The sequence below is a fragment of the Chamaea fasciata genome, unplaced genomic scaffold (assembly GCF_029207755.1).
Source record: "Chamaea fasciata isolate MVZ Bird 193981 ecotype frontalis unplaced genomic scaffold, bChaFas1.0.hap1 SCAF_8, whole genome shotgun sequence".
Taxonomy (NCBI): Eukaryota; Metazoa; Chordata; class Aves; order Passeriformes; family Sylviidae; genus Chamaea; species Chamaea fasciata.
Window position 1 is genome coordinate 37,861,953 of NW_027094093.1, and position 26,308 is coordinate 37,888,260.

Here is a 26,308-nt window from a genome sequence, read left to right on the forward strand (position 1 = left end):
GGGATTCACTCTGATTTTTTGGGATGAGCCAGAATGCTCAGGCATTTTTGGTGTCCATGCACAGCCTCAGCAGCAGGGTTAAAGCCCAGGGATTCACTCTGATTTTTTGGGATGAGCCAAAATGCTCAGGCATTTTTGGTGCCCATGCACAGCCTCAGCAGCAGGGTTAAAGCCCAGGGATTCACCCTGATTTTTTGGGATGAGCCAGAATGCTCAGGCATTTTTAGTGTCCACACACAGCCTCAGCAGCAGGGTTAAAGCTCAGGAACTCACCCTGATTTTTTGGGATGAGCCAGAATGCTCAGGCATTTTTGGTGTCCATGCACAGCCTCAGCAGCAGGGTTAAAGCTCAGGAACTCATCCTGATTTTTTGGGATGAGCCAGAATGCTCAGGCATTTTTGGTGTCCATACACAGCCTCAGCAGCAGGGTTAAAGCTCAGGAATTCACCCTGATTTTTTGGGATGAGCCAGAATGCTCAGGCATTTTTGGTGTCCATGCACAGCCTCAGCAGCAGGGTTAAAGCTCAGGAACTCATCCTGATTTTTTGGGATGAGCCAAAATGCTCAGGCATTTTTGGTGTCCATGCAGAGCCTCAGCAGCAGGGTTAAAACTCAGGGATTCACCCTGATTTTTTGGGATGAGCCAGAATGCTCAGCCACGATCACAAAACTCAGCTCTTGCCTCTCTGAGCAGGGAATTCTCCTGGGTGTGTTTGTTAACAAACCTTACTCACTGCACAGACACCTCTCAGTGCAAGCAGGGGCAGTGCCTGGGAGTTCTTGGAAAAGACGAAAAATAAGGGAAGAAAATCATCTCCATCTCAGGAAATAACCCCTGAGAGAGGCCACAGCATCGAGGGCCAGAGTCCCACAAGCCCAGGGCCATCCATCCCCCAGCAAAGAACACACGACAGCACTTGGAAGGTTTCAATCATCTGATTTTTAACGTTATCTCTGGAGCCAACTGAAGAGACAAAGCGTGGGTGACATCGGGTGACAGAGCACACAACCCCTCGGACCACCCTGGGGTGACAAACGGAACAGACACAACAGGTCCCCAGCTCACAAGGAAGGAAATGGATCTCATAGTGATATTTAACACCCATGAAACAAACAGATCACAGGAAAAGTCTCATTAGAAAGTCGCCCGGGTTCCTATGTTAAGGGTTTATATGAAAAAAAGCAGGAGTTCTCCACCCTGAATTCCTGATAGAAAACAGCAGGTAGAAACCTAAGGTAAGAAATCTGGAGTTAGAGAAATCCTTTGGCAGCATGTTCAGTTACAATCAGGCCTTAAAAATAAATATGATCATGTCTAGAAGTATGAAGAGAAACACCAACCCCCTCTAAATACACTGGTTTAATAATAATTAAATTATTTTACACTATCTACAAGTTGCATATCACGGAGTTAGGAGTAGAAGAGGTGACAGAAGGACAAACCCTGCCTTTATAAAAGTTCAGGCATGTGTGGAGCTGTGTAGAAAATCTCCGACAAATGAGTATGTACATTATTTATACTTAACAATTAACATCACCAAATCACATCTGGCTGGCCCAATTGAAGATTTCTCTTGGCCCAAAGCTCAGAATCCAAAAAAACCCCCACCCATTCAAATTTCCTAACAAACGTGGAGAAGTCACAGCAACGAGAGCAAGGTTTAGTTCGACCCCAAACCAACGAGGGGCGAAGCAAACTCTGACAAACAAAAGCTCCAAACAAGAAGAATTTGGAACAGCAGCATTGAAATAAATCAGTTTCCTCAGAAGACACAAGGAACGAGTTCCCAAGATACTTCAGTATTTGCCACGTGTGCCATTTGTACTGAGCTACTTCCAGGGGAAGGATCAAGACAAATTAAAGTCACGTCCAAAGGAAAGACAAAACCCTCCTTCCAATTGCACACAATTAAATAAAAAGTGATTTAAAGGGCAGGTGCTGAACACTTTTTGCACGAGCACGAGGCTGCAAACGTAAGGTTCAAGATAGCAAATAATTAAATGGAAGGGAAAATAAAAGGAGGAGGTGCTGAGTGAAGGGTGGGTTTTGTCACCCAGCAGCCAGAGAGCTCCACTCTGGGATGAAATTCCTACATCAAAAATGCTTATTTAGACATCTGGGAGCCTCCTGCATTTAACTGAGATGGTTTTATCAGTCATTTGCTTCCATTATTTCCCCCAACCCAGGATTATCACTCACCAGAGGTGGTTAAAGGCAGGATAAATGTGACCATGCTCTGCTGAGGAGGTAAACAGGAGGATGAAGTGATTTTTTTTTTTTTTTCCCCAGCAGTTGAAACAAGAAAAAGAAAGAAATCCCACTTTCCCAAAGGATAATCCAGCTCATCTGCTCCCTTGGACAAACCCCACCCTTTAAAAAGTGCATCAGGGAAGAAATTCTTGGATTTCTTTTCTCACCAAGTGCCACGTGTGCCCAGTCCCGAGGCAATCCCACCTCCAGGGACAGGGCTCTGGGTCTCCATGTGCACAGCAGCCCAATCCCACCCGGCAGCACATGGGATGTGCTCCAATCCCTCCCCCAAGTGGTGCAGGAGCTCCTCTGGGCTCAGGGCTTTGTTTAGACATGGACACAGTGGCACAGAGAGGAAATCCAAGAGAGGCAGCACCCTCTGGTCCCATCGAGACGATTCGTGTTTCCCCTTGGAAAAGGAACAAATCCTCAGAGTGTTCAGCAGCTCCAAACCTTCTCCAGCCCCCTCCTTTCCCACAAGGAATTACAAAGCTCCTTCACTTCTACATCCAGCCAGAAAGGAAAACTGAAGAGAGATTCTGTGCGAGTTCCTGGCTCATGGAGTGCCCACACAGGCAGCTGGGAGCGTCCCCTGCCTGCTCTTCCCAAAGAGCCTCGTGCCGGCAGTGCCACCCCTGCCAAGACACCAGGGAATTTGAGGAAAATTTGGTTTTCCTCAAGAAAAAACACAGCAATTCTCTGTGTTTTCCCAAATATAGAGGCAGCAGTGTTAAAACCCTCTTTTTCTCCTGTTTCCACAGGGATGTGGTCCTGAGTGGCAGAGTCTCCTCTTGCAGCTGGAGCCAGGGATCCCTCGGCGCGTCCTCCAGCAAGGGGACTCCCAACTGCAGAGATTCCCTAAAGCCACTGGGACAGAAGGATTACAGAAGACACCAGAGGAGGCAAAGCAACAGCATCATCTCAGCATCCTCAAGCTTCCAGAAACACATTGGAAAGAGAATTATTTTGGGACAATCTTTCAGAAGATTCACAAGTGGCGTTTCCTGAAAGCGCAGGGAAGGAAGGAGAAAAAAAAAAAAGAAAGAAAAGGGACTCGGGAGGAACGGGGAATTATTTTAAACCATCCCCTAATCTAGTTCAGGATGCAAAAATGCAAATAACCATCAGAGCTGGTGCCTATTTTTACTCTGCATCACCCTAACGCGGCGAGTTGGGTTATCGGAGAGGAGAATGGACTCGGATATCCGCGGCAGGGACTCCCGAGGATCGCTGGGTCACAATTCCTCCCTCGCGGTGGCAGTTTAAAGCAGAGGCTGCTGATGGAAATTGGTTTGCTGCTGGAGCAGGGAATGAGCAGGAAGAGCCACGGGATAACCCGGTCCCTGGTTGCTCTGGAATGCCGCCACGTCCACGGCCATGCCCATCTGGTGCTGGGGGAAGGCAGCTGTGCCGGCGACACTCGGGAAGGGCTGCGGCAGCGCGGGGTCGGGGCTGCGGGGACACAACACCAGCCACGCTGACAGGGCAGCTCAGGGCCAGCCCTCGGCCCTCCCACGCCACCAAAGGCCACCCCCAAAACAAGCTGGGAGCTGCCAAAGTACCTACATTACAAAAGAACGGGACCAAAATGGTCGTTTTTGAAGGTATTTCGTGTTTTGCTGGCTGCAAAAATACGGTTTTTTTACAGGCACGCTCTCAACTTAAATCAGCTCTGGCCCGGCAGTTTCCCTCCTGTTACTCCTCCATGTTAATAAACAGAGTTTCCCAGGAATTCCATACTTTTCCTACCTATAACATAGGCATTTTCATGCCTTTTCACGCCCAAAACGTGGCAATCTTTTATGGTTTCTGCAGGAAAAACATTTTCACCCTCAAAATTCTTCCAGCAGCTCAATAATTCTACTACGTAACTTTTCCTCTTATTTTTTAACTTACTCTTTAACTTACCCTTTCTTTTCAACTTACTCCTACTATTTAATTTTTAATCTTTGGTGCTGAGTGCTTAAAGCTGAGCTCAGAGGTTCCTTTCCAACCTTCCTGGGAAACCTCCTCGTGCAGGACGGATTTTATCCAGAATAATGCTCTCAGCGCTCGCTGGTTTAGTAACATCGGTGTTTCCCTCTAAAGATGAGGTGTCACCAAATGGAAATGCCAGCAGAACATGCCAAGCGGCAAAATTCCCCCCACCAGGAAGAAGAATTCGCTGGGTCCATACCTTAAATAAGCAGCTGGAGGTGGCTGAGTGGCTGCAGAGTTGATGCTCTGAGGCAGAGACCTCACCTGGCCCACCTGCTCCGGGGCCAGGCTGTATCCTGGGGACATGGACACCCCCTGGATCATGTAATTCCCACTGGGAGGCTGCACAGGATACGACTGCAAATCAAATCAAACCCAGGAGATTTGGTGCTTTAGCACACTTTGGAATGAACCCGCCAGAATATTCTAAAGCTGGAAGCAAAAAAATCTGCAGTTCCTTCACATTCTGGTTTAAATAATGCAAGATTCCCTCCAAATTCAGGCTGGAGCTGCTGGTGGGGTTTGGATTTGGGATAATCAGGTCAGTCCCAAATAAAGCCCAGCATTACCCTGCATGTCTATGCACCCATCTTGGAAGGAAACAGCAAACTCCAGTTGCCTTTTGGCTTAAATTACTTCGTAACCTCCAAATCTAATGAATTTTCCGTCGTTACCGGGAGTTAAGGACACAGAATTACTTTTAACTGACATATTTTCAGATCCAGCAGTTGCTATGGCAACTATTCTTTTCCCACTGAACAATTAACATGAAAGTAAAATTCACTTCAAGGGAAAAAAAAAAAAAACAAAACCAAAACCAAACCCCTCATTCTGTGCTTTTTGAAAAATCTCTGCTTCCCCTCCATGTTTATTCCTCACAACCATCATTAGGGACAGTGTAAAGCAGTTCGGAGCACAGACACAACCTGTTTAGAACTGATACAAAATGTTCATTTTTCTTAAGGGCAAAAAGGAGCTAAAAGCAGAGTGCTTCTATATTTAGCAAAAAAAAAAAAGAAAACCCACTTGGGATTAATACACTGATATTCCAGTTCCCTCCCATCCTCACTATTAGATAAGAAGGGAACATTTTACTTGGAGATTGACGTGACTCACAGCAAGAATATCCACCGAGCTGCTGCAACACCCAATTCCAACTGCAAGAAATGAATTATGGAAGGGATCTTTGGGAATTTTCAACAGTGGCCAAGCAAAACCTTCTGTTCTAGTGCAGAAATCCCGATTTCTTGCAAAGGCAATGTCAGATTGCTCGTGGGCTCCCTTCAGTTTTGGCTGGGATTTTTTTTTTTTATTTTTGAGAACAGGGATTAAGTAGCAAGGAATTTCCAGATTTTTGGGAATTTCCAGGTTCCAGGGATACTGACCTGCACAGAGACTCCAGAGGAGGTGGGTGGGAATTGTGCAGGGTGCTGGAGTTTGGAGTAGGCTGAGTACATGGGGCTCTCATTCATCAGTTTGTTGTAGAGCTCCAGAGCTTCCAGAACCTTCACGTTCAGTTCGGATAACTCGGAATGTTTCCTGTTCCAAAACAAAGTGCAGAGGGCACTGAGCTGCTGGGACAGCTTCCATGGGGAGGAAAGAACAGGAGAAAAAAAAAAAGAAAAAGAAGCCCCTAAAAGGGAAAAGGTCAATTTTTTACCCATATTTTGGGTAGAAAAATTGCTGTTGTGGGGCTGGAAGGAAAATTCAAGAGCTGCACAAGCACTGCTGGCGCCAATCCAGCAATTCCCAGGTGGAATTCCCTGTTCTTTTCACCCCCAAATATCGCCAGGAGTCACAGAATCATGGAATGGTTTGGGCTGGAAGGGACCTACCTGAAAAGATCTAATTCCAACCTTCTGCCACGGGCATTTTCCACTGTCCCAGGCTGCTCCAGCCTGGCCCTGGGCACTTCCAGGGATCCAGGGGCAGCCACAGCAAATCCGGGAATTCCATTCCAGCCAGGAATTCCTTCCCAATCTCCCACCCAAATCTCCCCTTTCCCAGTGGGAATCCATTCCCTGTGTCCTGTCCCTCCATCCCTTGTCCCCAGTTCCTCTCCATCTCCCTCATCAGCTCCTTCAGGTACTGGGCAGCCAAACCTGAGCAGGGAGAGGTGAGGATAACACGGAATAATAATCCCCAACAGACTGAAAATTCCGACCTCTAGACAGGCTGGAGGGAAGGCAACAGTCACAAAATGCCAAAGTAAAAAAAGCATCCACGACCTGACTTTTGGGAGAGCAGGAATCAAATCTCAGTGAGCACACTCAGAACTTGGTATTTCAGCATTAAAAAATAAAGGTGAGGTTGATAAGTTGTTCTTGCAAGGTTTTCTAGCTTAAGAGATGAAAGTACCAAAAAAAAAAAAAAAAAAAAGAAAGATTAAAACTGCCCAATTTGAAGGAAATCAGTGAAGAAATTGTGCTCACCTATCTATTTCTTCTAGTTTTTCATCTATCATTGGACCCATCTGCTGGCAGATATCTGTGAAGACAAAGTGTTGAGGCAGTTGATGTCTTGCACAATTAAATGTTTAAATGCAGCCAAGAATATTTTATCCAGCTACAGTAAAATTAATTGCTTATTTATTTCAGGGTTGGGATTGGTAGATGGATCTTGCGAAGCTCAGGCAGTTTACAGAGCTGGGAGTTATGCAAATGACTCTGCTAAACACGGAGCTGGCTTGGAACTATTAAAAAAAATTCAAATTATCCCCAGAACCCCACACTCCCACGGTGAAATAAGTGTTCTCCAGCACTGTTAGTACAGAGCACAGCTCCCCTAAGCTTAAAATAAACACAAAGAACTCCCAGCTCAATCCACAAAAGGTAATTGTGAGAAGAAGTCATAAAAAAAGAGCTCCTTTAGTGCTGCAAGTACCTTCTGAGTCGAGAAGATCTGGAGAGTCAAGCTTTAAATCCGTGGGATCTATGCTCTGAAGGACCTGCAGTGTTTTATCCATCTTATCCTGAGAGGGGAAGGCAAGATGAAGAACTTTTGCTTTCTCAGCCATGCCAAGATCGGTTTAACATTCACATAAAAGTTCTTTAGAGACAAAGAATCATCTGCCAGCGTTCAGCACCCGAAGAACGTAAAAGGCCAGCAGTATTTTATTTGAAAGTGGCTCCATACCTCATCAATACAAACTGGCTCAGGTTCTGCTTTCTTAATTTCTTCTGCAGTGTCCTCAGGAACAGAGATTTTATCCACAGCTGCTGAAAGAACAGAGATGAGTTTCTCTTCTCTCTTGGTGCCGTGATAACTTTAAACAAACGTTTGCTCCTTGTTATTTTTTTTTTCTGTGTGAAAAGACACTGTGACATTTGAAATAGCAATTTGCTGGATTTGTAAATATGCTGCTGACAAGGAATTATGGTGAATCAAACCAAAATTCTGTCACGGAAGATGGTAATAACTTAAAAGAAAAATAGAGGCAGAAATTAAAGTGAGTTATGGAGTGATCTGTGCTTGATTGTTTGAAACAAGGGCAAGGATGTCTCACAGCTCTTTCCTGGGGCTGATAAAGGAAATTATTTTACTGCTGGGCTAATTAGGAGAGCAGCACAGAGCTGCCTCTGTGAAATAATCCATCATTTCAGCCTTTGTGAAATAACCCATCCATCATTTCAGCAGGTAACTCACCTGCCTCGGGCTCCACACTCAGGTCAGAGGTGACGAAATTGGAAGGGAACAGCCCCACTCCTCTGTGGTTCTCCCCTTTCCACCAGTTGGCATCACTGGGGGAATAAAAAAGGATGACAGAACTCTGGGGTGAACAGAGCCAGGGACGTGTCTGGGGTTTTTACTGAAAACCTGAGGTTCAGAGATATATTTGGTGGGGTTTTTTAGCCAAAACCCCGTGATATTAGAAGAGAATGTTTGCAGGGATTAGCACAAAGCCAAACAGGAGCTGGGGCAGAGGGGAGGGGAGGAAGAGGAATCAGGGGATCACTGAAAATGGAACACAATTCATCAGTTCTTTACGCTGATTACTTGCCAGCCCTTTAAAGCTGTATATATCCCTACAGGTGTTAACAACAATCATTATTTGAGCTATTTTTAATCAGCTTTATTCTTGGCAAATGTGATTCTTGATAGCCAGAGGTTTAACAACTGCTGGAAGCAGATGGAATGTGATGCCAATGCATTCTATGTCATCATGTCAGACAACCAATTAAGATTTATCTTCAAAACTACAAATGGGATGAAATACTCGAGGTTCTCCCTGCACCAAAAAATGATTTGAGGTCAGAAACCAGGATTTTGGAAAGATGAAAGGAAGAGGAAGGGATGCGAGGGAAGGCAGTGTGACAAAATCACATTTCTGTGGGCAGGGGAAAAAAGAAAAAGCATCAGAGGAAAAATGTGCTACCCTGAGGAAACAACAGTGGTGGAACAAAGGCAGCTCCACCTGAGTGTGTATTGTACCTGTCATCCAAAACAAAAATAATCTCTCCACTTTTAAAGGTGAGCTCATTGTCCTCCACAGCTTCAAAGTCATACAGAGCTCGCACCTTCCTCAGGCTCTGGGGGTTCTGTGGCATTTCTGCAGGTGGGTACAAGGATTTGGTTTCCATCTGCTGCTGTTTCTGCTCTTGCAAAGACAGTTCAATGGCTGCAGGAGGGGCAGAGAGGAAAAGAACAAGTCGGTGGGGGTTTTATCCCTGGAGACAAAGCAGTTTGAACTCTTGGTTCAACAAAAAGAGGATTTATTGCTTTTGTTTAAACAAGGAATGTATCTGCTGCTGTAGTATTGGAAGTTGATGTTTAAAATAATGTGTGATGGGGGGGGGGGGGGATATGTCAAACCCCAAATCCTCATGGATGAGGGGAACAATCACCTGGAAATCCACAATTCCCAACATGCTGTGCCCTTGATTTCAATTCTCTGCAGCGGGAAAGAGCCCAAATTCCCAAATTTCCCTGCTTTTTAACAGAACTTCTGCAGTCTAAACCCAAGGCTGAGACAGCAACTCACCTTTGGCTATATCCTCGTCTTCCTTGGATTTACTGGAGGAGGAGCCATTCTTAGCAGCATTGGTGGAAGCCTGCAAAGGTGGCAACGACAGAGGAACAAATGAAAATGAAATCTCCATAATTGTGTATTTAAAAAAAAATTAGCACCGAGTTGTTCCTGATCAGGTGGATTATGGAATCCAGGTGATCTCCTAGAAATAAAAATCATCACTCTTCAGGGTTTGGGTTTTTTTTTTTCTGTTTTCAGCAGGGAAAAAAAGTCCAATAAATGATGAGATTTAGTTGAAACAACTGATTTTATTGAAATGATGATTGGAGTCATAGTTATTACAGCGAGGCTTTTCATTTAAATTGCTCTTTTCCACCTTTATCCTTCTCTCCTCCCTTCGAGAGAAAAGAGGCTCCAGATTAAATCCTACAGTTCTCCCCAGCAGCAAAGTGAAATCATTCCTGGAGTTTTCATTCCCACCAGGAACTGCAATTGGGTGCCAGTGCTCAACTCTCCCATGTTTCTGCCATATGTTTTACACATAGATCAGATTTAGAAGTGAAAACATCTTTGTGGAGGAAGGAGGGGTTGTAAAAAGTTAAAAAACTCACAGGGTTTGTAAAAGTTAAAAAAAAATAAAATTCTCTGTGTTTCATATAGAGGAAAGTAAACTTTGTGTAAGGAAATTGTAATAATTTCAGTTTTCAGGACTGAATAAGGTGGAAATATGCAGCTCTCACCTGGGATCCTGCTGCAGGAAAAGTGACCCCTTCTTCCTTTAGGGATTTGATGGTTGCAGATATTAAACTACATTGTGGGTCTTTCTGGAATTCTTCTGACCACTCCACCATGAGGGTTTTGAGCTTTTCACTCACTTTTGGGTGAGCCTGGAAAACGAAATTGGATAAAAAGGGATGTTTTGAGCCTCAAAATGAACAGAAGGAGCTGTTACCAAAATTGTTACCAAACCCATTTTACTATAAATATGCTTAATTATTAACAATTGTGTAGATTGAGAGGATTTGGGGAGCAGAGTGTAGAATATCTGACCTTTCATACCCTGATCTGATATTCCAGAGAACATGCTGAGCTCCTGGAGCACTAATTCTGCAGAAATTCAGGCTGCCTACCACACTTAGCCCAAATTTCTGCCTCTCTGTGTTACTCACCCTCCATTTAACCTCCATTTTCTCTTCATTCCTTCTCAGGTGTGTTGTTTTCCACTTCCCAACCACGGAAATTGGTCTGATATGAGCCACTGTCTCTCCCTGCAAGAAATCTTTTCCCTACAATCCATCCTTTCCGGCCTCTGCAGTTTCTCCTCAGATGGCAGGCCAGGTTTGTCCCAGCTGAGAGAAACCTCACAAAAACCTGATCTGCGTCTCCTTCAACCAGCTTTTCCCACAAAAGAAAAAAAAAAAAAAAAAGGAATTATCCACAGGGATAATCCATGGGGATAGCTTCTATTCCCTGAGCTGCAGGGACAGCCTGGTAAAGAAAAAATAATTTCCTTGGAGTGAGGACAAACCAAGATCAAGTCATGCTCTGCCTGGAATTCCTGTGGCTCCCCACGTTCTTCCCCACACGCTGGCACTGGGACAAGATTCCCAACCCAAGGGATCAGATCACACTGAGGGCTGGGGGCTCAGCATGGGCACTGCCAAAACTGGGCTCCAAGCTGCATCTCATTTAAACACGAGGTTTGCCGGGCTCAGGATCAGCACAGAGACTTTTGTCCCACGTGCCTGAACTCATTTTCTCTCAGAGAACAGGGGAAAAGCACAATTTTATCCATTATTTCCTCCAAGTGGGCCAGGGGTGGGGGTAAAGGGTCAGTAATTCCCAAGGACACAGAAATTGTGCTCCAGAGCCCAGCCCTGGGTGGGATCCCAGGATTCCTGCCCATCCCTGGGTGCTGAAGGTCACTGGTGATGGACTTGGCTAATGGGAACACAGGGAGCACTTGGAGACCTATTTTTTTTTTTTTTTCCCACAGAAAGGCAGAAACACAAGAGCTGTGAACTCATTTTGCTTCCCAGCAATTTTATTACTTTCCTTAATTGCTTTGCTCAGCCTCTGATGATTGCAGGGCTCCCATGGATCTGAGAACTCCTTTTTTAACCCATTAACCAGTTTTGCCTCCAACCAGAGCAATAATTAGGGAAAAGCTGTTCCTGCTTCTTCAATTCCTCACATTCAGATTTAGATCCCAACCATTCCAGTCTCCTTTTCTTGGTTGTTTTCTCATTCAACATTCCCAGAAAACTAAAAAGGATTGTCTGTAGCTTTATCCTTGTCCTTGTTAGAATGTCATTTCACTTCCTCAACATTTTCCCCTTTCACTTCAGCGCAGGAATTTCCTTCCAGCCTAATAAAAACTCTCTCCAAGAAAAGCTGCACTTACCATGATCAAATTAATGGAGCTTAGGAACACAGATTTTAATTAAAACTGCTCATGGAGTTTTGTGAAAAATTGCAGTTCTTTAACAGGTTCTTTTTTTCAGGGTAAAAATTACACAGATTTCAGTGAAAACACAGCACCAAAACTAGAAAATGGGCTTTAACTACCACATTAATTTGGAGAAGTTCCCAAAATAATCCTCCCCACCCAGGACTGAAGGCTCTAAAACAATTACCTTGTTGATTATAGCTCGAGCTTCAGTGGCAAAATCCCTGGAACACACTTCCAAGTGGAAGATTTTCCCACAGTTTGAGACACAGGCTCCTAAAAGCTGGCAGCACAAAGACAATTGGGAAAATGCAGGGGGGGAAAAAAAATAAAGTGCAAATAAAAAAAATTAAAAAAAAAGAGTGCAAATAATCCAAAAGAAAAGGTAAATTCAGCATGGACGCTGATTTACTGAGGGTCATCAAGATATTAATTAATTGATTGATCAGTACATATTTAATTGCTGCATTCCATGAGGGTTTTTTAGGGGGAAATTTGGGGGTTTACTCACCGTGAGAGCTTGCAAAGCCACGTGGGGAACTTTGTGGTTCATTCTCTTCATGATGGCTTTAAGGCAATCCTTGGCTCTGCAGAGGAACAAGAAAACTGAGGATAAATGGGAGTGACAGGAGCTGGGCAAGGAATGAGGCCAAACCCCCACCACAACTGAACTTATTGAGCAAAAATGTCACCAAACCTGAGCTTTTTGGAACAAAAATGTCACTGGAACTGAACTTATTGCGCAAAAATGTCACCAGAACTGAGCTAATGAACAAAAATGTCACCAAACCTGAATTTATTGAACAAGAATGTCACCAAACCTGAACTTATTGAGCAAAAAAGTCACCAGAACGGAGCTACTGAACAAAAATGTCACCAGAAATGAGCTACTGAACAAAAATGTCACTAAACCTGAGCCTACTGTGCAACAATGTCACCAAACCTGAATTTATTGTGCAAAAATGTCACCAGAACTGAGCCTACTGAACAAAAATGTCACCAAACCTGAGCCCATTGTGCAAAAATGCAACAAACCTGAACTTATTGAGCAAAAATGTCACCAAACCTGAACCTAATGAACAAAAATGTCACCAAACCTGAATTTATTGAATCAAAAATGTCACCAAACCTGAATTTATTGTGCAAAAATGTCACCAAACCTGAACCTCTCAGGGCTGGGCAGAAATTTACCCGTTTACCACTTTGTTTCTCCTCAGCTGGGTGTTGGATTGGAAGAAATTCCCTTTTTTTTTTTTTTTCCCCTGGGATTCCATATCCATTCCCAAAAAACCTGCTGCCAGGCCCAGGAAATGAAGCAATTGCATGGTTTGAGGCAGGCAATGAAAGAAATGTCCCCAGATAAAGAGATGATCCAATAAATGGTTATTTTAGTGGCCACGGGATTGAATTCCCAGCTCTTGGATCCCCTTTTCCACAGCCTGAGGACACGAAAGATTTTTGTAATTTGTTTCAGCCCGATCTGAGGTGAGTGGAGAATAATAAATAGCAATTTTTAAAATGCTTCTGCTGAGGGTTTTCCACACTTTAAATGAGCATTAATGGCCGGCAGGAGCTCGGGCACATCAAAGGCTTCATTAACACTGATCTTTGGAACATTTAAAAACACGGAATCCTCAAAAAAAAAAAAGGCTGATGCAGCATTTAAAAAATAGTGTCACTGGTAGATACTTGAGCTGCTGGATTAGCAAAGCACAGAAAAGGCTCTGGGCCAGAAAAAATATAATTAGTCCTAATATTTTCATCTTATTTCACCTACAAACCACGCAACGAAGTCAGCTCGGTGATTTGAAGGTGTATTTTTATTTGGGGTAGGCAACAATCTTCATTATTTTCAAGGGGCAGAAAGGGAAGAAAATGACTCAAAACTGAATTAAAAAATATTAAAAATTAAATTACAGTTAAAAATCAGAATTTAGGATTTTGTTTTCTATACAAATATGAATATTTAGATTTAATTATGCACCTTACAGACTTCCATTTCTGCAGATGTAATTTTTTAAAAATCACTGCATTTTTTACAGAACATCCCTTCCTCCAAAACCAGATTTCAAACCCTTCCCTCTACAAGAGTCTTGTGGCACTAAGAAATCTGATTTTTAATAAAGGACTCAAAGGATTTTTTTTCTTTCCTTCAGGACTAAAGATTCTCAGATTGAGCAGATTTGCTGCGGCAGGTAATTAATTCAAACAAAACCAAACCAACCAAAAAAAAAAACAACCCACAAACCCAATTTTAATGTAGAACCGCTAAAAATTCTGAATTATTTAAGAATTCTGCCTGTGCACTAACAGAGGATGAATTCCAAATCTAAAAGAAGCAAATTCTTCTGGGCCACTGCAGAATCACTGAAATTCCATTTATGTTCCACTCAGGCTAAACTGATTCCAAGCGATTCGTGCTTTGATCCCTTTTTTTTTTTTGGTCCCCTTTTCTCTCCCATTCTTCCCAACAACCAAACCCAGACAAATCTCATAAAAACCCCCCCCCGGTCCTTGCCAGGTGTTTTCCTGCACAGAAATGATTTCACTTTCTCCTGCTGGCACAGTCCCTTTCCCCCAAACTGATGCCAGATCATTAAATCTGAGTAACTCGGGCGTGCTGTGCAAAACTCCAGGAAAAAAAAAAAAAAAAACAACAAAAAAACCCAAAAAACCTGGAATGTGCTCAGCACATAGAAATTGCTCCGCTCAGAATCCTGCTGGAACGTTTCTCTGCAAGGATTTCAAAGCCAGCTCGGTGTGTTTGGGAGGCTGAGGGTTCTGAGATGTGTTTTCTGTGACATTTTCCTGCTCCCTGCAGCACAGAATTCCCTGGAATGCTGAGGTCACAGCTTACCCGTTGGGAGTGCTTCCAACTCTGTCACAAATATCCATGATAAGCCCCCAGTCCTCGCTGGTGTTGTATTCATTTGTAGCTTTCTCTGGAAAAAAAAGGAAAATCAGGTTTATTAAGTGATTTATTTATTCAGTTCAGGTTGCATCAACAGGATGGATCCTTCATTCATATTCCATGGATTCATGGAATGATTTGGGTTGGGAGGAAACAAAATTCATCTTGTTCCAATCCCTGCAGGGACACTCATTCTAAAGATTAATTAATTAAGAAGGTTTATTGGTATTTATTTGTGCTTTTAAGTTTTGATCAGCCAGGTTATTTAAATCCCATGTAAATGCTGCAGTTCGAGTTAATAAAGAGCAAATGAAACGTTTTATTGCATTTGCTGCTTCAGGATTAAGTTTGAACCAACCAAACTCAATTTTATTTTGGCTGCTCAGCAGAAAGATTTCCACAAAGGGAACACAAACACAGCACCCACCAACGCTCCAAATCCCTTTTGCTGCGGGAAATTTGGAATTCCGGTCACAATTTATCTTCACAAACTGGAATATTTACTAAGAGGAAGTAAATATATTCTTTTCAAACCACAAACCTCCTTCAGAACTTCGCCCAAAAATGATAGGAATGCTAAATTTTAAGTGCATCAACATTTTAGGACACGAATTACAAATGATTGGATGTTGTGGAAAATAAATGAGTGCCCACAATTTTAAACATTTGAAAAAAATAATTTTAAAAAAAAGGAAAATCAAATCTAATCAGCCTCTGGAAGCTGCAGATTCCCTGGATATACAATCCCTAAGTAGTGAAGAGATTCCCAAGGAGATCCTGAAGTTCTTCCCAAGGATCCACTGAAGTTTTCCTGAGCCTTGAGTGGAAATCACAACCAGCTTTTCCTGCCACGGCAGAAATAATCCCAGCTCTTCCACTGGCAACAGGAAGCTTTGATGTTTACAGCCTTCACCAGGAAGCTTCCACCTCAGAATTATGGAATTACTTAGGTTGGAAAAGAGCTCCAAGGTCACGGAATTCAGGCTGTGCCCGATGCCCACCTTGTCCCCAAGTGCCACCTCCAGGAATTCCTGGGACACCTCCAGGGATGGGCGCTCCAAACCTCCCTGGACACTTCCAAGGCCTGAGCTCCCTTTCCATGGGGAAATTCCTGCTGCTGTCCACCCTGAGCTCCCCTGGGCCAGCCCGAGGCCGTTCCCTCTCCTCCTGTCCCTGTTCCCTGGCAGCAGATCCCAAATCCCCCCCGGCTGTCCCCTCCTGGCAGGGAATTGTGCAGGTCCCCCCTGAGCTCCATTTTTCCTGCTGATCCCTCACCCCACACCTTCCCCACCCCAAAGCAAGCTCAGCTCCCACCACACCCCACCCCAGGCCTTGTCCCTGAGCCAGCACATTCCCACAGGGAGCAAAGTCCCTTCTCCTGGATCCCAGCAGTGCTGATCCAAACCCTCTCCTTGCCCAAACTCTCAGGGATCTGGAAGCTTCCCTCCTTGAACAGCAGCTGCTTTTCTCCTTCCCAGGAACAATCCTGAAGGATAACTCCTTCCCAGATGCTGAGACACAGAGAGAGCAGAACGAACAGATGTGGGAGGAAGCATTTGCCACGATTTTTCCAGCACAGAGGGAATGTAACCTTTAAAAACACGGAGTGACTTGCCCACTGCAGCTCTCCAATTAATGAAGAAACATTTGACTTGAGCTTTTTATCATAAAAACAATGATCAAAGCAAAATGGGCTGCTCGGGGGATGGAGGGGGGGTTATAAAGAATTCCAAGTCCAATGAATCCCTTTTCCCTGGGAGAGTTCCCTGAGCTGCTTTGCTGCGTGGTTCCATGAGAATCCAGGAGAGGGGAGAGCACTCACAGGAGCAGCTGGGAAAGGGCTGGGAATGGTTTTCTGCTCCCACTGCCAAAAGGAGAAATGCTTGGAGAGCTCCTGCCCCAAAGGCCTGGCCCAGCTCTCCCAGGAAAGGAGGGAATGCTTCACAATCCAGGGAAAATTCTCAGGCTCAGCCCTCTGTACCACACAACAGCCAAAAGCTCCATGTCTGAAATCACTCACTGCGAGGGACCTGAATCCCAATCCACACCTCCCACTGTCCCAGATTATTCCAGCCTGGCCTGGGACACTGCCAGGGGCAGCCACAGCAAATCTGGGAATTGCAGCCCGGCCAGGAATTCCCAATTCCCAATGTCCCACGCAGCCCTGCCCTGTGGCAGTGGGAAGCCATTCCCTGTGTCCTGTCCCTGCAGCCCTTGTCCCCAGTCCCTCTGCAGCTCTCCTGGAGCCCCTCCAGGCCCTGCCAGGGGCTCGGAGCTCTGCCTGGAGCCTTCCCTTCTCCAGGGGAACATTCCCAGCTCTCCCGGAGCCTTCCCTTCTCCAGGGGAACATTCCCAGCTCTCCTGGAGCCTTCCCTTCTCCGGGGGAACATTCCCAGCTCTCCCGGAGCCTTCCCTTCTCCAGGGGAACATTCCCAGCTCTCCCGGAGCCTTCCCTTCTCCGGGGGAACATTCCCAGCTCTCCTGGAGCCTTCCCTTCTCCAGGGGAACATTCCCAGCTCTCCCCGGAGCCTTCCCTTCTCCAGGGGAACATTCCCAGCTCTCCTGGAGCCTTCCCTTCTCCAGGGGAACATTCCCAGCTCTCCTGGAGCCTTCCCTTCTCCGGGGGAACATTCCCAGCTCTCCCAGCCTTTCCAGCCCTCTAGTCAGGTTCACTGCATCATTATTATTATTATTATTATTATTATTACTATTATTATTATTACATTATTTCTTGTCTCTTTTTTCCCCCAAGAAGGGATGGGCAATACCCAGAAATGAGACCAAAAACCGAGGGGATCAGCCACTGCGAGGACTGAAAAATAGGAGAAAAATAATAGAAATTATCGAAAAATAAAAAAGGAAATAAAATGTAAGGGAAATGTAAGGCCTTGGGGGGGGGGGGGGGGGGGGGGGGGGGGCTGGATTAGGTAGGAAAAAGGAACAAAATGGAAAAGATGATCTTCCTGGAGAGCTCAGCAGCTGGGAACAGGAGGAGGAGGAGGAGGAGGAGGAGGATGCTCAGTTCTGGCACGGGAGGACAAAGTTAAGGAGCTCCAAAAGGCAAATCCAACCCAGTTATGGAAAAGGACAAAGGAAAAAAGAAAAAAGACAGGGAAATTTTAAGCTTCCAGAAGTTTTGGAGGTTTCCTCTCCAATGAAAGCAGCCCCATTCCTCCAGAGCAGAGCTGCACGGGGTTCTCCTGTGATGTGGCCAGAGCAGTCCAGGCACATCCCAAGGCTCTGCTCGGCTCTGGGGGATTGGAATCACGGGAATAAATCCAGCTGTGGCACATGAAAAACCCAAAACTAATTAGAAATATAAATCATATCATCATATCAATAATATAAATAATAATATAAAATAATTATAAACATAAATACTAGAAAAATAAACGAGAGAAAAATTTAAAACTAAATAAAAGGTTAAGGGAAACGTAAGCCCTGGATGGGGTTTTGGTAGGAAAAGGAGCATTCCTTTTTTTTCCCCACAGGTGTTCCAAGGAAAAGACCATCCACACGGGATAATCTGATAGTTTGCACCGTCTAATCTACAACAGAATAATAATTTCTTTTAAAGCTTCTAAAGACAAAGCTTTCCTGGCAAGGGACTCTAAGATTTAGCCCCAATAATTCAAGTTCCTGTTCTGTTGCACTTGTTGAATTTTAAAAAGCGATAATAATAAATTATAAATAATTAATATTGAAGTATTAAAGAAGAAGTACACTGAATAAAGTTTCAGAAACTGGAAGCAAGCAGAGTCCCGTTTTTTGAAGTTCTGCAGCCTGGGAGTCCTTGAAGCATTTGGGTTTGTTAAAGAATCCCGCAGAGTTTTAAAAAACAAAAATCCACTTGTCCAAATCCATCAGTTTGAGCCACGTGAAATGCGAGCGTGGTCAAACAGCAAACTGCGCCAGGGAACTGAAATTAGGAACAGAAAAACAGGCAAGAAATAAAACAAGAAACCAGCTGAACTTCGGCTACAAACAAAACAGAGATTGTGCGGCCACGAGAGCACTCGATCTCTGTTTTTGGCCGGGACAAAAATCCCAGGAATGCTGAACTCTTCCCTTTCCTCCGACCCTGACAAGAAAGCCGAGCCCGGCGTCTCGTCTCGCTCCGTCCACCGCTGCCACTCACAGCAGAAGCTGTGTAACAAAAGGCTGACACTGGAGCACGGGTTTAAGAGAGCACAAGTCAGGGCAGGACACAAAACAAAACAACTGAGTCACCGTCTTCACCCCGACTGCCGGCAGGTTTTGTCATGGCTGGATCACGGAATATCCCAACACTCCCACCGTGTGCCCGGTGGGGAAGCTGGAAGAAATCCCCGGCAAAAGGGTGAAAAGCAGCTGATGTTAGAGCAGCCACAATCCCCTGAATCGCTGCGAACTCGGCAGCACCGGGGCAAGGGCAGGAGGGCACGGACACACCTCGGACACGCCGGGAAACTGCAGGAGTCGGAGCAAAACGGGACACAAAACGTTCCTTGATGCTGCTGAGGGGAAGGGAGAGAGGGACCCAGCGATCCTTTCCCCACCAGAGCCCCCCAAACCAGGCAGGATGTGTCAGCAGCAGCCGGGGATCCCCGCGAGCTGCGGCGCCCTGGGCTCGCCGCAGGGACAGGAGGAATTCCAAGGTTATTTTGGTTGGAAAAGCCCTCCCAGCCCATGGAGGTTTGTGCCTGATGCCCACCTTGTCCCCAGGTGCCACCTCCAGGAGTTCCGGGGACACCTCCAGGGATGGGCGCTCCAAACCTCCCTGGGCAGCCCCTGAGCTCCCTTTCCATGGGGAAATTCCTGCTGCTGTCCACCCCGAGCTCCCCTGGGCCAGCCCGAGGCCGTTCCCTCTCCTCCTGTCCCTGTTCCCTGGCAGCAGATCCCAAATCCCCCCCGGCTGTCCCCTCCTGGCAGGGAATTCCCGAGAGGGGAAAGATCCCTCCGGATCCTCCTTTTCTCCAGGCTCGGCCCCTTTCCCAGCTCCCTCAGGAATTCTCCAGCCCCTTTCCCAGCTCCCTTCCCTTCCCTGGCCACGCTCCAGCCCCTCAGGGTCTCCCTTGCCCTGAGGGGAAAATCAAAAACTGGGAGAAAACGTGAGGGGGGAAAAAAAAGTGACGGAAGTTTGGGGAGGGCTCTGCTGCAGAGCTTTTCCCTCCTGGATCCTCCTTTTCTCCAGGCTGAGCCCTTCCCCAGCTCCCTCAGGAATTCTCCAGCCGCTCAGTGTCCCAGAGCTGTCCCCAGCCCCGGCGGCGGCCCAGCAGTGGCAGCACGGGGCCGGGCACTGCCCTGGGCCCGGTGCCCCCCTGGGCTCGTGTCCGTCAGCCCCGGATCCGTTCCCAGTCTCGCAGAGGCTCGTCCCAGCCCGGAGCGCTGCCGGGGCTGGCGGTGAGCCGGGCGCAGGACGCGGCTCCCGGCCCTGCTGGCGGCGGCACCAGCGGCCTCGCCGCCCGGCTGCAGATCCCACCCAGATCCGCGTCCTTCCTGCATTCGCCATCCCAGCACTCCATCCCCTCCTCAGGATCAGCCACCGAGAGACACGGAACAGCACCGGGCCCAACGCGGATCCCCGGGGATCGGCGGCAGGGAGAGGAGCGGGGAGAGGAGGACACGAGGGAAAGGAGAAGGGAAAAGGCGAGGAGAAAACGGAAGAGGAAGAAGACGAGGAAGAAGAGGAGGAAGAGGAAGAGGAGGAAGAAGAGGAGGCAGGGGACGGAGAGGCCGCCCCGCCCGCCGCCCCGGAGCTCACCCACGTCCTGCTCGAAGGGGTTGGGGGCGAAGAGCGGCATCTCGGCCGCGCGGAGCCGCCGCCGCTCCCCCCGCGCCCTCACAGCCGGCCGGAGCCGCCGCCGCCGCCGCCGCCGCCTCGGCCCGCTCAGCGCGCGGGGCTGCCCCGCCGCGCCCCACCGCCTCTCGCGGCGAGCTCCGCGGCCGCAGCGCCGCCAACCGCCGGCACAAACGGCCGGGCGGGGTAACGGCGGAGCCGCCCCGAGGAGCGGCGGGGGAAACGGGGCGGGCGGCGGCCCCGGGAGCGCGGCGGCGGCGGCAGGCGCTGCTCGGGGCAGCCCCGCGGCGCGGGGGCCTCGCGGGGGGGGAGGAGCTGCGAACGCTCCTGACGTCACCGCGCCGCCGTGACGTCACGCGCCGCCATGTTGCGGCGGCGTCCGAGGGCGTCCGGGGCAGGGTCCCCGAAATTCGAATTGTCTGAGGGTGCAAATCGCCTTGTTTCCGCGGGGGTGGGGGAAACGAGTTTCGCTTCGTTTTCAAAATTCAGGAGTTTCGTAAAAATTTTTAAAAAACAGAAAAATTACGAGACGGAAAGCAAAAGTTTCTCGGCCGAGGGTGCTTGGCATAAAGTCAGCCAGCAGCAGCAGCAGCAGCAGACTTTTCATTTTTTCAGACTTCGATATCTAAGGGTCGCTGTGTCCTTTCAATCATTTTATCCGATGGATCTATTTGCGGATGGCTTCACTTTGTTTGGTAACACGGGTCTCGTAAATTTCCTTCTCGAGGCTTTTGGTTGTTTTTATTTTGATAAAAAACCCCCAGAAATCCAGCAGCCTTCATGCAGGGCCACAAGGAATACAGTCATCACTTCCCTAAACTCCATTAACAAAACGTAATGCGTTATAAAGTTGGCTTTTGGCAAGATGCGTGCTGTGTGATTAATAACGTTGTGGTGAGGACAGAAGTTTTTATTTCTGCTATTAGTTAAGGAAATAAGACATAGTGGTAGTAAACTGCCTGTTTAATTAAAACAACACCCAGTGAACACGTAAAGAAGACCCTGCTATTGAAACACCAACTCTCAGCATCCACCATCTGAAGAAAGCATAGAGCAAAGCCCAAGCTAAAAGTAATAATGAAAACACAGCCCAAAAACACGCAAACCAAAAAAAACCCCCATGCAAAACACTTCCTAGAATATAAAAGCTAGTTTATAGAAAAACATGAATATTCAACAGATCGATACAATAGAAAAAGTATTTAAAGAATGTCTCTGATCTAGCAAAGCGTGGATGTGGCTAAATGCCAAGTCACCCGGCCGGCCGGATTTTGCTTTTTTTCTGTCTCCTAATTGTCTTATTTTCTATTAATCCTATTTTTTTTCAAATATTTACATAGAAAGTGAGCGTTGTTTTTCACAGGGCCCTGCCTGGTTGTTGTCAAACGCGGAATACCTAAAGCTTTCCTTCAGGAAGGATGTTCTTTGATCTCTCCGTAGCTCCCAAGCCAAACCAACAAGAAATGAGATGTAAACAGAGCAGGCAGCGAGTGATGGGCAGCTGTCAGAAAAACAAATTACTGGGGGCTGGAACTTGTTAAATCCAGGGCTTTGCCACCTGCAGCGACGTCAGTTTGTAGGTGAGGCTAAGGAAGTTGAGGAGGAAGGATTTCCACGGGTGGTGGATGCAGGGAATGCAGGATTTCCAGGCCACAAAGACACCCGGCAGAACCCCCAGGGCAGGGAAGAAAGCAGCAAACCCCATCCAGCAGCTGTGGAAAAGGGAATCCTGCCACGGGCCAAGATCACAACCCAACAAACGACCCGACCCCGAAGAGGAGAAGGGCTGGGCACGGGATTAATTAGCATGAGGAACGAGAGAATCATTAACCAGCGGAAGAGAGGACGCTAATTAATAACCGGAGATGAGGGACCGTGGCCGAGGAGATGATGGGATAAAGGGCTCTGGTGGCATGGGGACATTGTTGAGGACATTCCATAGGGAACGTGGCTCTGGAGGGATCAGTGACAGGACAGATTTTTGGGATGTGTGGCCCCCCAAAAATCCCCTTTACGGGCACACCTGAGCGCCACCTGTCCCCATCCCCGCTGCGGGATCAGCAGGAGCTCCAAGTCCCCCTTCCTCTGGATGAACTGGGATGAGTCAGGGATTGTCCCCAGCGCCAGGAGCCTTGGGGATGTGCAGAGTCACTCATCTCGGAGGGAGCCTTAGTCACTGCATTACTCACTGCCTGGTTTTGAGTCATTCCCAAAGAACTTGGGGGAAAGTGCGGCACGGTGCTCGATTCTGGGAAAAGGGCAAGAATCTGGAAGTCCAGCACAGATCGTTTTAGAGTTCCTAAAAGCTTCCTGTGTGATTCAGTGATATTTCTCCCTGCCCACTCGCCTCGAATTTCAGGGGGCACATTCCTTTCCTCGGCTGTAACACCAAAGTGTAAGTGACTTAGAGACACTCAAGTTTCACTTGCATGTGTGGAAACAGTATTTTTTAGCACATTTTACGCAGTTTTAATTTCTATATCGGAATTAAAAGAAATTGAATTAGACACTTGAATAATTATAAATTATTATTGTATTTATTAAAATTTCATTTGGGGAACGCACTGATCTCCCTTCAAAAATTTAGCGGTTCATTTTAATTTTTTTTTCAGGAAAACAGTTCCCATTTTTTTGAACGCTTTGTACATCAAAACATTGGATTTTTAAATCAGCTGTGATGTCTTTTGATTCTGAAATTCCCCCAAATCATCAAGGTTTGATGGGGACCTTCAAGATCAACGCGTTCAAGTAGATGGACTGTGGCTGAGGAGGTGGTGGAGGTCCAATTAGAGGATCTCATGCCGGGCTGTTCCACGTCCCTCCCGTGGATTTTCCAAGGATTCTGGATTTTCCAGGGATTCCGGCCGTCTGCAGGTGGCACAGTTGCCTCACATTCCCGGCCACCGTTTGCCATCCCGAACCGGCTGCTGGAAATCACCCCCTGTCCGATTTTTAAGGCCAAACGGAGAGTTTCCCGAGGTCTGAATTCACTAGTTGCATCGAAACTTCTAATTTCATTTAATGAATCACAGCGAGAGTGGCATTAATTGGTTTAATTGCCTTAAAAAAGGAAGGATGAACCCATTAGTGCAGGAAGGCACCAAACACTGATGTTGTCCGGCCAAAGTGGGAATTTGTAATGGATCCTGGTTAATTCCAGATGTTAATTCCAGAGTTTTGGCCTTTATTGACTCCACGCATCCCACGTGGTGCTACAGTCACAGCAGCTGGGCATGAAAATGAAGGGATGGCTCCTCCATTTCCGGTGGTTTTGTCACCTCAAATCAAATGACACTCATCTCCGTGGAGCTTTGCTCTGGTTTTTACCTGGACATGGTGGGACAATGCATCCAAGAGCACCTGGAAGGGAGGGATTGGGAAGGACCTTCTGCCGAGTCTGAACCTCCCACATTCAAGCAGCCGTGGGGAACGTCCAGTCCAGAAGCACCTGCAGAACTCCTGCTCTGGGTGACACCACAGCCAAAGCCCCAGCACAAATTCCCAAAGGAAAAATCCCACAGGAAATTGTAAAATCAACAACAACAACACGGAAGGGAAAAGAAAGTACCAGGGCACTGCTTTCCCAAGTCATGGAGAAACAAACTATTCCTTAAGGAGCAGCAAGAAGCAGGAGAGGAGGACAGGAAAATGATATAAAAAGAGGCTGCTTCCAAACCTGTTTTTCCAGACTCCGGATCTGGGAATCTCTTTCTCCCTGAGCAGCCTGTGCCCCCGTGTCCCAGCTGTGTCACCATCATTAGGCCCAGCCACCTGCATGGTGTCCATATCCCTGATGGATCTGGGAGTGTTCGTAGGAAATCTTTGCTCCCCTGATGGATCCAGGGGGGGTTGTAGGAAATCTCTGCTCCCCCCTCCTCCCTGCCCTGTCCCACATCCAGGGGCCAGCTCAGCTTTCCCCGTTTCTTTGTTACAAAATGTTGTCATAATATTTAATCTCCAGCCTTGGCCTCGGCACAGCTGTTTGAAAGGACAATTTATATTCCCCAAAGTGCTTTGAAAACCCTCGGGAAGCTCCCAGGAAGCTTTTTTTCCTGGTGCACAGAAGCAGCTTGTCCAGGCTTCGAGCTTTGTTTCGTGTCTGGCTGGATCCTCTGGATTCCTCCAGCTGCCCTCTCATTTACTTTGTGGTTTGCTGGAATATTTGTTCCCTGATTTTTTACGCCGCTCTCTCCGTGTGGGAGTCACGCGGCCCCGGAACGGATGAAACAGAGAAAAGCCGAAAGTGATTCCGTGGAAAGCGTTCCAGGATGGGAGTGAGGAGCTGCTGCGACGTTCCTGCACCCTTTCAAGTGTCAATATGCTGGGGTTTTACAGCTCTGCTCAGCAGCTGGACACGCTTTGGATCCGTCAGGATATTCCTGCAGGAGAAGCGAGCCTGGAAAGGCTGAAGTGTGTTAACGACTCCTCTCACTGCACGCGCAGCCTGATGCCACTTCAGTGCGCGTCCCCTCGCTGCTTGAGGCTTTGATTCATTATTGCTCAGCTTCCTTTGGCTGTTGTCACTCAGCTCAGCCACTCCAGTTTCCTCATGGAAGCGTCTCCGGCACGTTTCCACGCGTGGCTGTTGGAAGCATGTCGGCGTCGACAGGAATGCATTTGTTTTTCTAGTCGCACTTTATTTTCTTCTTGTTACACCGTGGGAGTCCTCTTCCTTACGTTAGCTGCCACAGAGGAAATGGATCCTAGATTTTCCCCACTTCCATGCACAGCGCCCACCCAGTGTCTACATCCAGAATTGCCCCAAACGCAGGGAGACAATTCCTGCTTAATGGACACTGCCTGGGAGTCTTGGAATCTCCTAAAAACCAGCCTCAGCCAGGGCAGGGCGGTGCCCAGCAGGGTGAGTGGCTCCTTCTGCAGCAGCCACAAGATCCAACTCTTAGCTCCAACATTTCCCTGTACACTGGGAAGTATTTGGGAGTGCTGGAGCTCCTTGATCCACAACTCTTTGACTCCCTATTTCCAGCAGGGAACTCTGGAAAGAGTCACGGGATCCCAGGATGAGCTGGGTTGGAAGGAACCTTAAATCCCATCCAGTGCCACCCCTGCCATGGGCAGGGACACCTTCCCCTATCCCAGGCTGCTCCAAACCCTGTCCAGCCTTGCCTTGGACACTTCCAGAGATCCAGGGGCAGCCACGGCTATGCCAGGCTTCCCCACCCTCAGAGGGAAGGATTTCTCCCCACTATCCCGTCCATCCCTGCCCTCGGGCCCTAAGACCTCAGCCCTCAAATCTTGGGAGATGCTCTCCCAAGCTTCTGGCGTGTGGGGCAGGTGCTCCCAGAGGGCAGGAAATTCGCCTGGGAGAAGGGATTTTGTTGGGGGGCTGGGTCACGCGGGGCATCCCGGTGCCCATCGCGTAGGGCAGCAGATCCTAGCGCAGGTTTTGTGGACAAATCCTCCTCCCTCGGGCACCATCTGGCCCCCCGGCCGGGCCGGGTGGATGCGCGCCGGGCAGGAATGCGGCCGGCGGGCAATCCCGATTGTTTCCCGGCGCGAGCCAACGTCGGGATCAGATCCTTCCTCCGCTGAGCTCCGCGCTCCAGCGGGACCATTTGTCCTTTCAGCGGGAGCATTTGTCTGTGAATGGAAAGTGCCGCGACGCCGCTTTGCATCTCGTTATCCGCCCGCCCAGACCGCGCGTAAGCGATTCTCTCTGCGGTGCCCGAGCACGGCTTGGAGAGCTGCCTGCACCTCTGCTGGGCGCGGAGAATTCCAGGTTTTCCGTGCCCACAGGCACTGACCCCCCGGCAAACACCGCATTGACCCGAGGCCGTGGAAAAGGCTCCAAAATTGAGTGACAGCGCTGGGAGTGCGGGTGTGGGGTTTGGATAGAAGGGTGTGATGGCACAGGGGGGAAAACTCAGAGTTGAAAGGTTTAGAATACAGTAATAGATAGAAAGCAAGATGAGGGTTTAGGTGAGGCTGAGTCCTTCTTTTTTCACCTTCT

At 47.5% G+C, this 26,308-nt stretch overlaps 1 protein-coding gene across 5 annotated transcripts; it reads right to left on the reverse strand.

Moving 5' to 3' along the window:
- Window positions 1-922: 922 nt before the first annotated feature.
- STAM2 (signal transducing adaptor molecule 2) lies at window positions 923-20,389 on the reverse strand. 5 transcript variants are annotated; one of them, XM_066190468.1, is made up of 14 exons: window positions 20,302-20,389; window positions 14,505-14,589; window positions 12,159-12,234; window positions 11,835-11,930; window positions 9,939-10,085; window positions 9,211-9,280; window positions 8,661-8,847; window positions 7,875-7,969; window positions 7,365-7,444; window positions 7,113-7,200; window positions 6,662-6,716; window positions 5,615-5,768; window positions 4,429-4,586; window positions 923-3,704 (listed from the first exon to the last, which is right to left on the reverse strand). In XM_066190468.1, the coding sequence occupies exons 1-14, from the start codon at window positions 20,339-20,341 to the stop codon at window positions 3,515-3,517; spliced, it is 1,521 nt and encodes a 506-aa protein (XP_066046565.1). In that variant the 5' UTR covers window positions 20,342-20,389; the 3' UTR covers window positions 923-3,514. The 5 variants fall into 5 exon arrangements, with proteins under 5 accessions (XP_066046565.1, XP_066046564.1, XP_066046567.1 ...); XM_066190467.1 differs by having other exon boundaries at window positions 7,365-7,447; XM_066190470.1 differs by lacking the exon at window positions 20,302-20,389 and adding an exon at window positions 18,282-19,206 and having other exon boundaries at window positions 7,365-7,447.
- Window positions 20,390-26,308: the final 5,919 nt, after the last annotated feature.

Bases quoted from the DNA above. Each gene is read 5' to 3' on its own strand.
- STAM2 (XM_066190467.1), bottom strand. From the start codon at position 20,341: ATGCCGCTCTTCGCCCCCAACCCCTTCGAGCAGGACGTGG. The intron at 12,235-14,504 runs GTAAGCTGTGAC...GTTCCTCTGCAG, and splicing joins GTTGGAAGCACTCCCAACGG to AGCCAAGGATTGCCTTAAAG. The intron at 7,448-7,874 runs GTGAGTTACCTG...CTGTTCTTTCAG, and splicing joins GAGTGTGGAGCCCGAGGCAG to CAGCTGTGGATAAAATCTCT.